Source organism: Pan paniscus, chromosome 1 (assembly GCF_029289425.2).
Source record: "Pan paniscus chromosome 1, NHGRI_mPanPan1-v2.0_pri, whole genome shotgun sequence".
Taxonomy (NCBI): domain Eukaryota; kingdom Metazoa; phylum Chordata; class Mammalia; order Primates; family Hominidae; genus Pan; species Pan paniscus.
Window position 1 is genome coordinate 180,141,670 of NC_073249.2, and position 17,199 is coordinate 180,158,868.

At 39.4% G+C, this 17,199-nt stretch overlaps 1 protein-coding gene across 3 annotated transcripts in view; it reads left to right on the top strand.

Annotated features, from left to right (window-relative positions):
* The window catches only part of ATPAF1 (ATP synthase mitochondrial F1 complex assembly factor 1), a 33,475-nt gene that overhangs the window by 1,192 nt on the left and 15,084 nt on the right, over nt 1-17,199 (top strand). For 2 of the 3 annotated variants that reach the window (XM_034964452.4, XM_034964459.3), the window contains exons 2-6: nt 2,007-2,115; nt 8,638-8,688; nt 9,188-9,250; nt 13,496-13,546; nt 14,733-14,780. In XM_034964452.4, the coding sequence (XP_034820343.1) occupies nt 2,007-2,115; nt 8,638-8,688; nt 9,188-9,250; nt 13,496-13,546; nt 14,733-14,780 (322 nt within the window). The remainder of the gene's footprint in view (nt 1-2,006; nt 2,116-8,637; nt 8,689-9,187; nt 9,251-13,495; nt 13,547-14,732; nt 14,781-17,199) is intronic. The other variant, XM_055093334.2, reaches the window with a different exon arrangement.

Sequence of the window (17,199 nt, forward strand, 5' to 3'; positions counted from 1 at the left end):
AGAGCTAAAGGAGATCAGAGGTGAAAATTAAAGGGGCTTGGGAGAGAATTTAGCAGGGTAAGAAGGTAGTTGTCTTATGAAAGGAAACCAAAGACTTAGTACTGTAAATTTGAGTTCTGTCTCATCTCTACTTCCACTGCCTTAATCTACTCCATCATCGTCACCTGGGCTGTTGCCATTATCCTCTAACTAGAGTTCCCTACTTCCATTCCTGGACTACTTTACCCCAGTTCCTCTCACTGCTACTATAGTGATCTTTCTTGCCATTTGAAACAGTTATGCAGTAAATGAATGCGTATTTTTGCTCTCCTTCCAGCAGCATTGAGATAGTCTCAAGTATTTGTCATCTTAAAAGCCTTTCTTTGATGTACATTCCCCTCCAGGCTTCTCTCGTTGATCTGTATTTGATCAGTTTTACACACAAGCATCTCTGAAGAGTTGTCTACTTGTACTTTGAATACTTTATCAGCATCCATTTATTCTTACCCACTCATGAACAAATAAATAACTGGTTTTACCATCCTTCCCCACTGGATCATTCCCATCAACATTTATACATACTGTTATCCCCCCCCACTGACCTCTAAATAACATCCAAACTCCTTAATGTTTCACACAAGTTCCTCATACCCTAGTCCCTGCCAGTCTCTCTCTAGTTTTATCTGTTAGCAAACTTCCTTTGAAAAAGAATGGAGAGGAGGGGATGTTCCAGGTAAGGGGAGCAGCAGCATAAACAAAGGTACAGAGGCATGAAACCACCTTAACCATTTGGGGATGTTTGAGCAAATTTTCATCATAATACCTGTTGTACTTTCATTTGTTTACTTTTATGCCTGTCTCTCCCACTGGATAGTGAGCTCCTTGAGGTAGGGAGTCTGACTTATTTATTTCTATATCCTCAGATCCCAGCAACAGCTTCACTGCCCAGGCTGTCCCTTGCCCTCTCTACCCCTTCACTATGGCAGGCCTAGTTGCAGCTGTAGCCACTAGCAGGGTTGACCCTGGTCCTGGTACAGCCCCCAGGGCTGCTTGCAGCTCTGGCCAGGCAGGTGCCGTGCCTGACTAAGCAGAAACCCCTGGTGAGGCTCTTTATTGAGGAGGAGCCGGCCCACTACGGAGAGAAGAAAAACATCCCATCTACATGACAGTGAAGGGAGTGGTGTCTTATGTCACCTCCAGAAAGGAATTTTATGGAAGAAGGGGCCCCCTATAATGCATTGACCAGGAAAGTCCACCAGAGGGATAGCCAAGATGTCCCTGGGTCCTCCAGACCTCACCCATGAAACTCTGGGTCTCATGGCCAAAGAGCTGGAATCCCTGGATGATATCTTCACCAAAGTGTACAAAACCAAATATCCCATGGTTAGCTACACAGTCTGAAGAATTCTTAATAGGGACAGCACCCCAGCCTGGACTTCAAACCTGAAGACCAACCCCATTTTGACATAAACAATGTGTTCTGTTGTTTCATCTCCAAGAGCAGCTTCTTTGGAGGGTAGGTCAGGGAGATACTCAGATGCTAAATCTTCTGCAAAATAGGCTACCTAAAGCCTCTGAATCACCAGGATCTGAATAAAGTAGATGTTTAACCTGGTTGGGGGGGACATATTTTCAAGAACTGGATGTATTCAAGTAAAAGCTTGACACCTAGTAAGGAGGCTATAGGATTCTTGTCTGAAGAGGTGATCCAGCAAGATGACCTCAAAATTCTAAGTACCCTGAATGTAAGTACCTGAGAGACTAAGCCCTGTGTAAACCTAGGGAACAGCCTGCAAAAGAAAAATGTTACACAGGCCCCTTGAGGATTAACAACAGTTGAATAACAGGATTTCTTTTTCCAGTTTCTTTATTTCTAGGCCTGTGCCCAGTTCTTACTAACTGAAGGCAAATTTTTCAACCTCTCTGAATGGCAGTGTCCTTTCTCTGTAGAGGTGGAAAGTGATGCTTTGTTATTTTGGAATTCAAAAAGGCCCAGTTGGTTTACCCTTTGGTTTACCTCTGATCAGGTCAGACCCAGCTGCTTTTGAGTCCCGCCTGGAGAAACGCAGTGAATTTCGGAAGCAGCCAGTGGGGCATTCCAGGCAAGGTGATTTTATCAAATGTGTGGAACAGAAGGTAAGACCTCCCCCCATTTGTGGTGTTTGCTTACCAGCACTCCTTCACCCTCCTTACCCTCACCCTTATCCTTAAAGTTGGTTTATTGATGGGTCAGCTGGGTGAACTGAACATAGTCTCTCCCAACTCCATTTCCATCCATAAATGTTTATCCTGCTCTTTCTAGGCAAAGTACTGTGGTCATGGTGGAGATATAGAAGTATGAGAGGGGTACTTCCTGCTCCCAAGAGGAGCAGTCTGGTGGTCAAGGCAAGGCACACATGGTAGTAGGCTAGAGGTATCAGAGAAAATTTCCCATGGGAGATGGAACCTGACCTAGGCTAGGAACGTTGTGGGGGATTTAAATTAAGTAGAGAGGAGGGAATGGGACTTTGATGTAGAGCAGGGGTCATCAGATTTTTTCTGTAAAGAACTAGATGTTAAATATTTTAGGCATTGTGGGCCGTATGGTCTTCTTTGTGACTACTCAGCTCTGCCATTATAGTGCAAAAGCAGGCCTAGACCGTACGTAAATGAATAGGTATGGTTCTGTCCCAGTAAAACTTAATCTACAAAAATATTTGGCAGACTAGATTTAGTTTCCTGACAACCAGCCAACCCTGCCAACCCACCCCCATCCATTCCCATGTTGAGGAATTAGCTTAAACAGAGGAAGAGCTTTGAAAGTAAAAGGGGTTTCAGGAGACAGCAAGGTACTATGCCCAGTTAAAATGGAGAGGGAAGTGTTAAGGCTAAAGAAATAAGTTAGGCATTAAACTCTTTGGGCTTAAGGAGTACAGGCAGGATAATTTAGCTGCTAAGAGGATGGGCTCTGGGGCCAGATGCCAAGGACTGAATCCTAACCCTTCCACTTACTAGCTGGGTGACTCTGAGCAAATTGTTACTTCTCCATGCCTCAGTTTGTTTATCTGTAAAACAGGAATAATAACAGTACCTACTTCACAGAGTTGTGCTGAAGAGATAATACCATTTAAAACTCTTTAGCGCCGTCTCTGGCATAAGTACTTAATATATATTAGCCATTATTATCCTTAAATAGGAATCAAAGCTGAGGAAAAGCATGTTGAAAACTGTGTCTGGGAAGATTATTCTAATGCAGTGTTTTTCAAACTTTTTGACCGTGACCACAATAAGAAATATATTTTACACTGCAATTCAGTACACATGTATGTATATGATTGTAACTGAAAAAAAATGTATAAAATAATGCTAACTTTTACAACATGCAGTCCATTCTTATTACTTTTTATTCTCTTTCATCTTTTAAAAAACTCTGATCACAATCCACTAAATGTATTTCACAACCTATTATTTGAAAAATTCTAACCTAGGGTTAGAACACACTGGTGTGCACAGAACAAACTGGTGTAGGAGAGGCCAGCGCCAGGGAGAATATGGAGTAATCCAGGTGTGGGCTGCAGAAGCCTGAATTAAGGTAGTTACAGTAGAAAATTGGGATTCTACATTGTGTTTTAAAGTCAAATTAGAGGTGTTTATTTTACTTGGAAAATACTTTTTTTGCCTTGGGTATCCTGAATTTTAAGTGAATCTGCTGAGTCTTAATGACTACTACTCATCTGACAAAGGGCTAATATCCAGAATCTACAGTGAACTCAAACAAATTTACAAGAAAAAAAAACCCCATCAAAAAGTGGACAAAGGATACAAACAGACACTTCTCAAAAGAAGACATTTATGTAGCCAAAAGACACATGAAAAAATGCTCATCATCACTGGCCATTGGAGAAATGCAAATCAAAACCACAATGAGATACCATCTCACACCAGTTAGAATGGCAATCATTAAAAAGTCAGGAAACAACAGGTGCTGGAGAGGATGTGGAGAAATAGGAACACTTTTACACTGTTGGTGGGACTGTAAACTAGTTCAAACATTGTGGAAGTCAGTGTGGCGATTCCTTAGGGATCTAGAACTAGAAATACCATTTGACCCAGCCATCCCATTACTGGGTATATACCCAAAGGATTACAAATCATGCTGCTATAAAGACACATGCACATGTATGTTTATTGCGGCACTATTCACAATAGCAAAGACTTGGAACCAACCCAAATGTCCAACAATGATAGACTGAATCAAGAAAATGTGGCACATATACACCATGGAATACTATGCAGCCATAAAAAAATGATGAGTTCATGTCCTTTGTAGGGACATGGATGAAACTGGAAACCATCGTTCTCAGCAAACTATCACAAGGACAAAAAACCAAACACTGCATGTTCTCACTCATAGGTGGGAATCGAACAATGAGAACACTTGGACACAGGAAGGGGAACATCACACACTGGGGCCTGTTGTGGGGTCGGGGGAGTGGGGAGGGATAGCATTAGGAGATATACCTAATGTTAAATGACGAGTTAATGGGTGCAGCACACCAACATGGTACGTGTATAGATATGTAACAAACCTGCACGTTGTGTACGTGTACCCTAAAACTTAAAGTATAATAAAAATAGAAAAAAATAAAATAAAATGACTAATTGAGTTAATTAGAACAGGATTAATAGTAAATGGGTTGCCAGGCGCAGTGGCTCACGCCTATAATCCCAGCACTTTGGGAGGTTGAGGTGGGCAGATCACTTAAGGTCAGGAGTTTGAGACCAGCCTGGCCAACAGGGTGAAACCCTGTATCTACTAAAAATACAAAACTTAGCTGGGTGTGGTAGCAGGCGCCTGTAATCCCAGCTACTTGGGAGGCTGAGGCAGGAGAATCGCTTGAACCTGTGAGGCGGAGGTTACAGTGAGCTGAGGTCATGCCACTGCATTCCAGCCTGGGCAAAAAAAAAAAAATAACAGATGGGTTAATTATAATAAGGTTGGGGAGCAAATTCAACTCCTATGACAAATAGAGTTTACAACTTTATGTGAGCAAACAATTCTTTACTACAAATATTTTAACAATTGTCATTTCCTATAATAAACACTTATAGTAGTAAGGTTACAAGTCAATAGTTCTTGGAAATATTACTATATTATAAACTTTAAATATTAGATAGGAATGTTCTTTGCCCCTTTTTGGTAAACAGACTTAGAAATTTAGCTTTATGAGGCCGGGCGTGGTGGCTCACGCCTGTAATGCCAGCACTTTGGGAGGCCAAGGCGGGCAGATCACGAGGTCAGGAGATTGAGACCATCCTGGCTAACACGGTGAAACCCCTTCTCTACTAAAAATACAAAAAATTAGCCGGGCGTTGTGGCAGGTGCCTGTAGTCCCAGCTACTCGGGAGGCTGAGGCAGGAGAATGGCGTGGAGCCAGGAGGCAGAGCTTGCAGTGAGCCGAGATCACACCACTGCACTCCAGCCTGGGCGACAGAGTGAGACTCCATCTTAAAAAAAAAAAAAAAAAGAAATTTAGCTTTATGATAAAATGTAGAATATGTAAAGATTTAATTTAAATTGTGGCAGCTCTTAGGTAAATATTCACTTGCTATCTTCTGTATCTAGCTAGATAGAGGAAGGCTAACGGCTAACACATATTTTCCATTCCCACAGTCTTGTCTTTACTACTTTGAGTTATTGGTTCCCCACCACATGGGACTCAACATCCCCCTTTTATAATACATTTTTTAAAAATTCTCCCTTTTCTACCCTGAAATAAAACAATAGGTATGTAAAAATATAACCTACCTGTATGTATAACCTCAGGTGGGAAAATCAATATAATGCCCTAACCATAATATAAAGAAAAGTATTTTTTAACAAAATACATATTTTAGCATGTAAATATTAGGGCACGACTACACTGTGAGACCTAATGTAGTCATGAGGTGCTTCCACCCATTTCTGAAATAACCTTGAACATGTAAGCAGCAAATACTGACTGGCAAATGGGTGTTATGTTGATAATTATAAAAACTCTAAAACCACCGGGTGCAGTGGCTCACGCATGTAATCCTAGTACTTTGGGAGGCCAAGGTGGCAGATCACTTGAGGTCAGGAGTTCGAGACCAGCCTGGGCAACATGGTGAAACCCCGTCTCTACTAAAATGCAAAAGAAAAATTAGCCAGGCATGGTGGCGCATGCCTGTAATCCCAGCTACTCAGGAGGCTGAGGCAGGAGAATTGCTTGAACCCAGGAGGCGGAGGTTGCAGTGAGCGGAGATTGTGCCACTGCACTCCAGCGTGGGCGACAGAGTGAGACTCTGTCTCCAAAAAAAAAAAACCTCCAAAACCATGAGCAGTGTTGTTATCAGTGACCTATGATTCCACAATGTGGAATCTTTCAAGTTATATAGTAGTTGCATTTCTGGAAATTTTAGTATTAAAGCAGTGTTTTAAAAAAAAAAGGTTCTAGGCCCAAGTAATTATAAATATTGAAATATTATAGGTATTTTCAGCTGCAAGAATGTCTAGCTAGACATTGAAAAGTTGTACAGGATGAGGGAAATTTTTTTTATTATGTAGAACTCACCCATTTGACACCCCTCCCATAATGTAGATATCAATATCCAATAAATTATTATGATAACCATAAAATTATCTGCACAGATTTCCAAAGCATCCATAGTAGGGAAGTAAAGCACCCATTTAAAGTTCTTATTAAATGCTTCTGATTTTTGGCATGTAGTTTCAACTGCTTTAATTACCTTATTTCATCAAATCTAAAGCTCACTCTTATTTTTCTCATTTTAACATCACTAAAATTGTCTTATAATTGATATGACAGGAAAATATTGTGCTATTTAATTGGCATCATTTTCTGATGCATAAAATAATGGTGCATCTTAAGATATGATGTCTTAGATTTGATAAAATGCAATACACTTATACTTAGGGCTTAAATTTTTTATTTCTACAAGTGAAAATGGATACAAATAATAGATTGGAGAGACATTGTGTAAAAACCGATACATGAGGCTTCATGACTGAAAGGTGAAAGCAGCTGTGCAAGTGGAGGTTTTGTTTTGTTTTTGTTTTGTTTTCATGGTACACCTGAGAATGAGTGGTATGAAAATGAAATTCTCATCAGGCACAGTGGCTCATGCCTGTAATCCCAACACTTTGGGAGGCCGAAGCGGGCAGATCACTTGAGGCCAGAAGTCAAGACCAGCCTGGCCAACATGGTGAAACCCCATCTCTACTAAAAATACAAAAAATTAGCCAGGCATGGTGGCACAAGCCTGTAGACCCAGCTACTCGGGAGACTGAGGTGGGGGAATCACTTGAACCTGGGAGGCAGAGGTTGCAGTGAGCCGACATTGTGCCACTGCACTCCAGCCTAGGCAACAGAGCTAGACCCTGTCTCAAAAAAAAAAAAAAGAAAGAAAATGAAATTAACTCCTTTTTAGATGGTTTACATATGAAGGAACGGCTACACTGGGATGTTGTCAGTGTATAGGTGCGTGACCAAAAAGACTAAAGTGTGTTCAACAGGCTTTTCTCTAATTTGTGGGTACAGGTTCTATGACCATCATTTATGAAAAGTGTGGATTAATTAAAGCACAAAGTGACTAAAGGCAAGGTTTTATGCAGAAAGTGTTTTTCAGCCTCAGAATCCCAGGTGTCGAATGTACTTCTGAGAAGCACAGCCTTGAGTGGAAGACTCAGAACAACCCATCCCTACTATCAGAAACTACTCAAAACAGGATTTACTGGCTATGACCTTTATGAGAGATAATGGCTAAGAGACAAAATAATCACTTTCAGTTGTTGGTGGCCTTTTATTAAGGGTGTCTAATTTGATAGAGGAAACATTAAGATTGAACACTCAAAATGACTCTAGTCTGCTGAGGATGCCTACCATCAAAGTGTTGTCAGAGATAAGCAGTATCCTTGGATAACACATCTTTCCATTTCTTACCTCTTCCATGGCTCAGTGTGGAATAGGTCAGGACAGAGCACAGTAATCCCAAGCAGGCCTAATTCTGGGAAGAAATCCCTCATATCCACAGTGGCAGGTGGAGAATGGACTCTCAGTACTAGTAGATGATAGTTTACTGAGAGAGAAATCTTATCTCTGAATCTCAGAATCTTAGAGGAAAGTTGTTTTCTTATAAACAATAATTTTTATTTTTATTTCTTTTTATTTATTTATTTTATTTTATGAGACAGAGTCTCACTCTGTTGCCCGGGCTAGAGTGCAGTGGCGTGATCTCGGCTCACTGCATCCTCCGCCTCCCGGGTTCAAGCGGTTCTCCTGCCTCAGCCTCCCAAGTATCTGGGATTACAGGCACCCGCCACTATGCCCAGCTAATTTTTTGTATTTTTAGTAGAGACGGGGTTTCACCATGTTGGCCAGGCTGGTCTCGAACTCCTGACCTTATGATTCTCTCACCTCGGCTTCCCAAAGTGCTGGGATTACAGGCGTGAGCCACTGCGCCCAGCCAACAATAATTTTTAAAATAGTGTTAAATTTTTAGAACAATTACTATAAAAAGTGGAGAGAAGTGAGTTCTCACATGCAAAATTATTTAATGAGATTGGGTACCTCACCTAGCTTAGTTACCTTTTTTCTTATGAGTAAAGTGTAGATTAATATCTTGTCTTATATATTTCAGACAAATGCCTTGGGGAAACAGTCTGTGAACAGAGGATTCACTAAGGACAAGGTAGGTTTCTAATTAAATATAGGAAAAAAAGCTTGAAGTCATATGGGACATCTAGAACAAGAGGCTGCAAATTTGAACATAAGTACTGTGGCTCAATGATTTTGTGTAAGATGATTTTCCAGCTGTAGAAGTGAGAAGTATTTCTATGAACTTTTGTGTCCTTGACCATGACCCCTAGCATAGCAGTTTAATTAAAAATAACAACCAAACTTTCTCCTCTTACCAGCTGCAAAGTGCCGCAGGACTCATTGGTAAGGGTGAAGCCTTTGGGAAGTACATGGCAACCTAAGAGAGACTCCTCAGGAACAGAACTATGAAAACCTGTCTAGGCTTGGGGGCTCACTTTCTCTGGGCATGTGGGTTTTCTTATACTTGTTTTCTACTTTTGGAAATCTGTTTCATTGTCCTGACATGTTTGCCACAGGCTTAGAGATAGAGTTAAGCTGTTTTGTTTTTTTTTTTAATTATGTGTTAATTGCTTTTTATTGTCTCTTTCAAGACTCTCAGTTCAATCTTTAACATTGAGATGGTAAAAGAAAAAACTGCAGAAGAAATAAAACAGGTAATGAATGGAAATGGGCTGGCCTACTCTATGAAAATGTGAATTCTGTGAACCAAATCTGAAAGTACATTTTCTGACACCTCTTTCTAGCCACAATGAAAGGTAATAATAAAAGGCAAAAGTGATGAATTACTTGAAGAACAATGTCATAAGAAAACTTGTCTTCTTTGTCACTCTTATATGTCTAATCAACTTGTATTTCTAGTTTCTTTTTCATTCCCATAATCCACATCTCCTGTAACCCTCATCAGTACTCTGTACCTGGATTACTGCACTACCTTTCCAAATAGGTTTCCCTTCTCCTTTTTTTTCCACTCCACCCATAATATTCTCATCAACTGAGTCCTCTGAAACTTCTCCTTTCATTATGGAGAAGTATAGTGTATTGGTTTAAAAACACAGACTCTAGAACCAAGCTGCCGGTTTTAAGTCCTAGCTCTGCCACTATCTATAGGACTTGGACAAGTTAATCAACTTGTCTGGGCTTTAGTTTCCCTATTTAAAGTGGAGCAAATAATAGTACTTACCTCATAGAGTTATTTGGATAATTAAATGAGTTAACATTTATTATCACTTAGAACAGTCCCTGGCATAGAGTAAGTGCTATATTTATGTTTTTTTAAAAATGGGGAAAAAATGTATTAGGAACCTGGTCACAAATGTTCAGTGACTTCCTGTATTCCTTTTCTGGGCATTCATAGCTCTCCATTATCACAGGACCTTCTTCAGGAAGCTTCCTGAACACTTTCCTTCAAAGCACTCATGAGCTATCCTGCCTGTTTGGTCATTTATATTTTTATACCTGTGATTCTTTTCTCTCTAATAAGCTATTTTTTTGGCATTCTTTATAGTTCCATGAATTATATATTAGGTAGATTGAGAGGATCAAAATAATAATAAAAGCAGCATACTCTGTATCAGGTACAATGCCTAATGCTTCATATGCATTATTTCATTAAATTCTCTTAACCACCCCGTGAAGTGGGTGCCATTATTCCCAGTTTACAATTGAGGAAACTGTGACTTAAAGAGATTATGTAACTTAGTCAGTGGTAGAGCTGGGACTCAAACCCATGTCTATTTGACTCTGCATCATATTCCCACAACTGGAAGTTGTGCCAGTTGCCATGGGTTTCCTTTGTATGCTGTATCATTTATTTTAGCACACATTTAATGCATACCAATTAAATGTCAGACTCTGTGCCAGATACAGAGATAAATGAGAGAATCCTCATCCCCAAGGAGTTTTAGCCTCTGCAAAACGGATCAGATCAGCACAGGGTTCTTTCTATTAATAGAGGCATATGCAAAGTGTCAGGGAGAACTCTGGCTGTGCCTTTGGGAAGAAGTACCAAAGGAACATGGACACAAAACATGTCATTTAGGGGAAAAAGAAGCCAGGCCTAGGAGGCCTGATCATATGACAAGTATCATTGAGACCTATAGTTTTAGGTATAAATTTGTGTTTGTTGAAATGAGTAGCTAAATTCAACTATATAAGGAAACATATATCAGTCTCATGAATTTCAGTTTTGATTCATAAACTGTCTGCTAATATCATAAATTAAATAAAAATAATCAGAATATGCTGTCCTTAAAATGAGAAGACAATGTTTTGACATGCAAAAAAAGAAAAGGTAAAGCAACCTTATGCCACATTGAGAGTAGTTTCCATAGGTCCTAGGAGTTAATAGTCCTTTTGTGCTCTGTGTTGATTAGATGGATCACACTTTGATTAGTATCTTCAATTGGGGCCCCATATTTTAACAGAAATGTTGACAAAACAGACCAACTCTAAAGGAAGTTGACCCATTCTTCAACACTAGCTGACTCTGGTGTCACCTTGGTTATGATACCCTCCTCTACTTCTATGCCTTTGTTAGTGTTGTCATTCTCTGCTTCAAATGTGTCTCTTATCTCCTTCTCCTGCCCTACCTGTTATCTTCCCAGCCTCCTTATTTCCCTACTCTAACTCCTAATCATTCTTCAGGATACAGTTCCAAGTGTCCCTTCCTCTGGCACTCTTCCCTACCCTGGGTTAACTGCCTCTTTTAGATTACATGTTTCTTATTATTTCACAATCATCTATCATTCAACCAGCATTTCTGAGTACTTTTTGGGTTGCAAGGCATTGGTGACAACACAGCAGATACCTGCCTACAGGGGGCTTGCAAACTAGTGAGGGAAATAGATCCATATGCAAATGATCTTATTATGAAGTAGCATATCCTAGGCATCTTAAGAGAGATGTAAAATATGAAAGCAAGGGGGAGGAAATAAATAAAATAGAAAAGCAGCTCATAGGAAAACTTCTGACTGTAATATCAAGGGAAACTGCATGGAAGAAGAAGCATATAGGCTCAGCTTCAGAGGACAGGAAGAATTTGGGAGGTCAGAGGTAGGAGAGAGAGGCTTTCTAGTCAGAGCCAATAACATGTAAAAAGGCATGGGAAGGCAAAAAAAAGGTAGTAAAAAATAAGAACACAGAACGTATGATATTAATGGTAAATAATAAAAAGACACAATATTGCATATATGCTACATCTATGTATACTATAAAAGACATACTAGAAAGAAATAAAGTAACAGTGGTCTTTGTTAGGGTGGTAGGACTATGGGCATTTTTTCCTTTTCCCTGTTTTCTAATTTTCAAATTTTATTATATAATTTTTTTATTCCCCACCTTTTGGTGTTTGCATCATGGAGGTCAACTGTAGCTTCCTTGTTCGTTAGTGTCAAGCAGAGGTAGGACTTCTGATTGGTATATACCATAGTCAGATCCAACAGACCTTATCTCTTCCACATGTAGAAGACTTTCTGGAAGCAGGATTTTAAGAGCTGCCTATAACATGCCAATAATATCTAATATGGTTTTGCTGTGTCCCCACCCAAATCTCATCTTGAATTGTAGTTCCCATAATCCCCACACATCATGGGAGGGACACAATGGGAGGTAATTGAATCATAGGGGCAGTTACCTCCATGCTGTTCCCATGATAATGAGTTCTCACGAGATCTGATGGTTTTATAGGGGGCTTTTCCCCCTTTTGCTCACTCTTCTTCCTGTCACCATGTGAAGAAGGATGCGTTTGCTTCCCCTTCCACCATGATTGTAAGATTCTTAACGCCTTCCCAGCCCTGTGGAACTGTGAGTCACTTAAACCTCTTTCCATTATAAATTACCCAGTCTCTGGATTAAGAAAATATGGCACATTTACACCATGGAATACTATGCAGCCATAAAAAAGCATGAGTTCATGTCCTTTGCAGGGACATGGATGAAGCTGGAAACCATCATTCTCAGCAAACTATCACAAGGACAGAAAACCAAACACCGTATGTTCTCATTCATAAGTGAGAGTTGAACAATGAGAACACATGGACACAGAGTGGGGAACACCACACACTGGGGCCTGTCAGGGGGTGGAGGGCTGGGGGAGGGATATCATTAGGAGAAATACTTAATGTAAATGACAAGTTGATGGGTGCAGCAAACCAACATGGCACACGTATACCTATGTAACCTGCATGTTGTACACATGTACCCTAGAACTTAAAGTATAATAATAATAATAATAAAATAAATAAATAAATAAATTGCCCAGTCTCAGGTATATCTTTATTAGCAGTGTGAGAATGGACTAATACAATATCTAACAAAAGCTAACATTATTTGTAGTGTTTATTCTGTGACAAGTGCTGAGCTAAGCACAGACCTACATTATTTCAGCTAGTCATGACAATTCTGTGAGGTTATTATTGCTATTTTATTGATGTTTTTTAGGGAGTTTTCAGTAATTTGCCCAAGGTAGTATAGCTAGTAAATGACTGGAGCTGAGATTCGCATCCAGGTCTGCCTGACTCTGAACCCTGAGCTCTAGTCCTGACTCTCTGGGAAGGCTCAGTTGGCTGGGGAGGTGTGGGTTTGGGGAGGAAATAAAAATGTGAAAAAAAAGAAGTTGTCTGTCACACACAAGGCACATATTAAGAGGAATGACTTTTAAAGTCAGAGAATCAGTTTCTCTGTCAGGAATTTGTTATTAAGAGTTACAGTTTAATCATCTAGAAGAGTGGATTGTATTAAATCTTTTTTGTGATGTGCTAGTAATGAAAGCGTTATACTGGGTTTTTCCTCTCTGTTATCAAATAGCATATTCCTCTGAGCAATGAAAACTGTCACCATTTCTTGGCACATGTTGAAAAGACTACCCACATGTCACAGACACCCCTCTCTTTTTTGTACAGATTTGGCAGCAATATTTTGCAGCAAAAGATACAGTCTACGCAGTTATTCCTGTAAGTAGTTTGGAGGGCAAAATGAAAGTGTTACAACATGAAAGTCAGTTCTCTAACCTTAGCAGGCAGTTGCCTTTACTTTTCCTATGTTTATTGCCTCTTGAGAAGCTGCATTTTACAGCCCTGAGAGTTTTTATTATGCCCTGAGCACCAGAGATTGGAAGCTCCATATGGTATATTTATGGCTCTTGTTTTCCTCCTTTCTACTTTAGAAATGTCTCTGAGTCAAGTCTCTGACAAGGGAGCGTGGTATAAGTTCATGTTGCTGAGTAATTTCCAGATGTCTTTTTTTTCTTACTGATGTTTTCCAACCAAGCTGTTGGAATTTAAGACAGGGCCTCTAGCACAGCTTTTTTCCCTTCTTGCCTATAAGTGACCTATACCTGAGCTGACTTGGAGCCTCTTCCTAGTCTATCTCTGGTGAATATTCCCCTTAGCAAGTGGCATTTTCTTGGTCTTTCCCTTCTTGAAATTATTCTTAGAGATGGTCACCATCTACTGCTTGACCATTAAGGTCTGTGACAGAGAAGGGATGCTGCTGGCTTCTCTGGTTTAATGTTTTGCTGGCCTCCACTATAATAAAGCATCTGAAGTACTGGATTATCAGCTAGTTCTTTGTTTTTCCCTGAAGGAGGGGTGGGAGCTTAGGTTAAGTTTCTATCAAGCACACAAATATATATTGAGATTACATGAGTAAGTGTAAGATTAAGGAGGAAAACATAGATGGAAGGATAAAGCCAGGCCTTTTGGTGGTTATGATGGTATCACTATCTTTTTTTTTAATCTCTCATATATATATACCCTTATCCTACATGAATTCAACAGCCAGAAGAAGAGTCTGCACTTTTTGTGATGTTTTAGATCTCTGATACTGACTCATTGTTTGAACAGGCCTTCTTAGCTCTCCCTCAAACTGACTTGGTGACTTGATGTCTCTGACAATTGTTAAAGTTCCCTGGAGCATTGGTGCACCTAGTCTTTACACATAATTCTGACAATAAACAGCAAAACAGACATCTGGTTTTTCCTGTCTTTCTGTCATAAGAGTGATTTGAAAATGATGAAACTTAAAAGACTGTTTTAGTTGTATTATAATTCTAGAATTCAGTCTTGGTGAATTACATGTGATAGTGGCCTTTTGTGTTTTACTATGTGTAGGTTAACTTTATTCTTTTCCAACCTACAGGCAGAAAAGTTTGATTTGATCTGGAACCGGGCTCAGTCCTGTCCAACAGTAAGTTTCTGGTGATCATGTAAGGGTTGCTTATCAATGTTGCCAAACAAGTATTTTCCAGCCAATCACGTCATATTCCATACTGTCTCACATGTTATAGTGCTCTGTTTACTTAATAAAGATGTTCACATGTTGATTGTACTAATAAGTGACATTTTCAGCCTTATGAAATCATGTGGGTTTGACCCAGTAAGCCTCTGGCTTTTTAGCTCCCTACCACATCAGCCCTTTCTGATGTAGATCTTAATCTATCGGTATAAGTGCGTTTTGGAAGACATCTGAGACCTTAATCTTTTCAACTTCTTTTTTTTTTTTTTTTTTTGCTTTTATTATTATTTTTAATTGACACATAATTATACATATTTATGGGGTACAGTGTGATAGTTCAATACATGTGTGCAGTGTGTAATGATCAAATCAGAATAATTAGCACATCTATCACCTCAAACATTTATCATTTCATTGTATTGGTAACATTCAGAATCCATTCTTCTAGCTACTTGAAAATATACAATAATTGCCATTCTAACTGGTGTGAGATGGTATCTCATTGTGGTTTTGATTTGCATTTCTCTGATGGCCAGTGATGGTAAGCATTTTTTCATGTGTTTTTTGGCTGCATAAATGTCTTCTTTTGAGAAGTGTCTGTTCATTTCCTTTGCCCACTTTTTGATGGGGTTGTTTGTTTTTTTCTTGTAAATTTGTTTGAGTTCATTGTAGATTCTGGATATTAGCCCTTTGTCAGATGAGTAGGTTGCAAAAATTTTCTCCCATTTTGTAGGTTGCCTGTTTACTCTGATGGTAGTTTCTTTTGCTGTGCAGAAGCTCTTTAGTTTAATGGCAATCATTAAAAAGTCAGGAAACAACAGGTGCTGGAGAGGATGTGGAGAAATAGGAACACTTTTACACTGTTGGTGGGACTGTAAACTAGTTCAACCATTGTGGAAGTCAGTGTGGCGATTCCTCAGGGATCTAGAACTAGAAATACCATTTGACCCAGCCATCCCATTACTGGGTGTATACCCAAAGGACTATAAATCATGCTGCTATAAAGACACATGCACACATATGCTTATTGCGGCTTTATTCACAATAGCAAAGACTTGGAACCAACCCAAATGTCCAACAATGATAGACTGGATTAAGAAAATGTGGCACATATACACCATGGAATACTATGCAGCCATAAAAAATGATGAGTTCATGTCCTTTGTAGGGACATGGATGAAATTGGAAATCATCATTCTCAGTAAACTATCGCAAGAACAAAAAACCAAACACCGCATGTTCTCACTCATAGGTGGGAATCGAACAATGAGAACACATGGACACAGGAAGGAGAACATCACACTCTGGGGACTGTTGTGGGGTGGGGGGAGTGGGGAGGGATAGCACTGGGAGATATACCTAATGCTAGATGACGAGTTAGTGGGTGCAGCGCACTAGCATGGCACATGTATACATATGTAACTAACCTGCACATTGTGCACATGTACCCTAAAACTTAAAGTATAATAATAATAAATAAATAAATAAAAAGAAAATATACAATAAATTATTGTTAATTATAGTACTCCATAGTGCCATAGAACACTAGAACATATTTCTCCCATCTAGCTGTACTTTTGTATCCCTTAACCAACCTTTGGCTATTCGTTCCTCTAGTAACCACTCTTCTACTCTCTCCTTCTATGAGATCAGGTTGTTTTTTTTTTTTAGCTTCCAACATGTGAGAACATGTGGTATTTGTCTCTCTGTGCGTGGCTTATTTCACTTAACATAATGTTCTCCAAGCTCATCCATGTTGTCACAAATGACAGAACTTGTTCTTTTTTGTGGCTAAATAGTATTCCATTGTGTATAGATACCACGTTTTCTTTATCCATTCATTTGTTGATGGACACTTAGGTTGATTCCATATCTTCGCTATTGTGAATAGTGCTGTAGCAAACATGGGAGTGCAGATATCTCTTCAACATACTAATTTCCTTTCCTTTGGATATATATCCAGTAGTGGGACTGCTGGATCATGTGGTAGTTCTCTTTTTAGTTTTTTGAGGAACCTTCATAATGTTTTCCATAATGGCTATACTAATTTACGTTCCACCAATATTATATAAAAGTTCCTCTTTCTCCACATCTTCACCAGCATTTTTTTTTTTTTTTTTTTTTTTTTTTCATTTAGAGATGAGGTCTTACTGTGTTGCCCAGGATGGGCTTCAAATCCTGGCCTCAAATGACCCTCCCACCTCAGACTCCCGAAGTGCTGGGATTACAGGTTGTCTTTTTTTTTTTGTAATAGCTGTTCAAACTGGGCTGAGATGCCTGTTTTATTGACAGTTTTCTTCACAGTTTTGGCTATGCTATCCTGGTAATATGTGCCTAAAGGAATTAAGAGGTCGTAGCTGAAATACTGAGC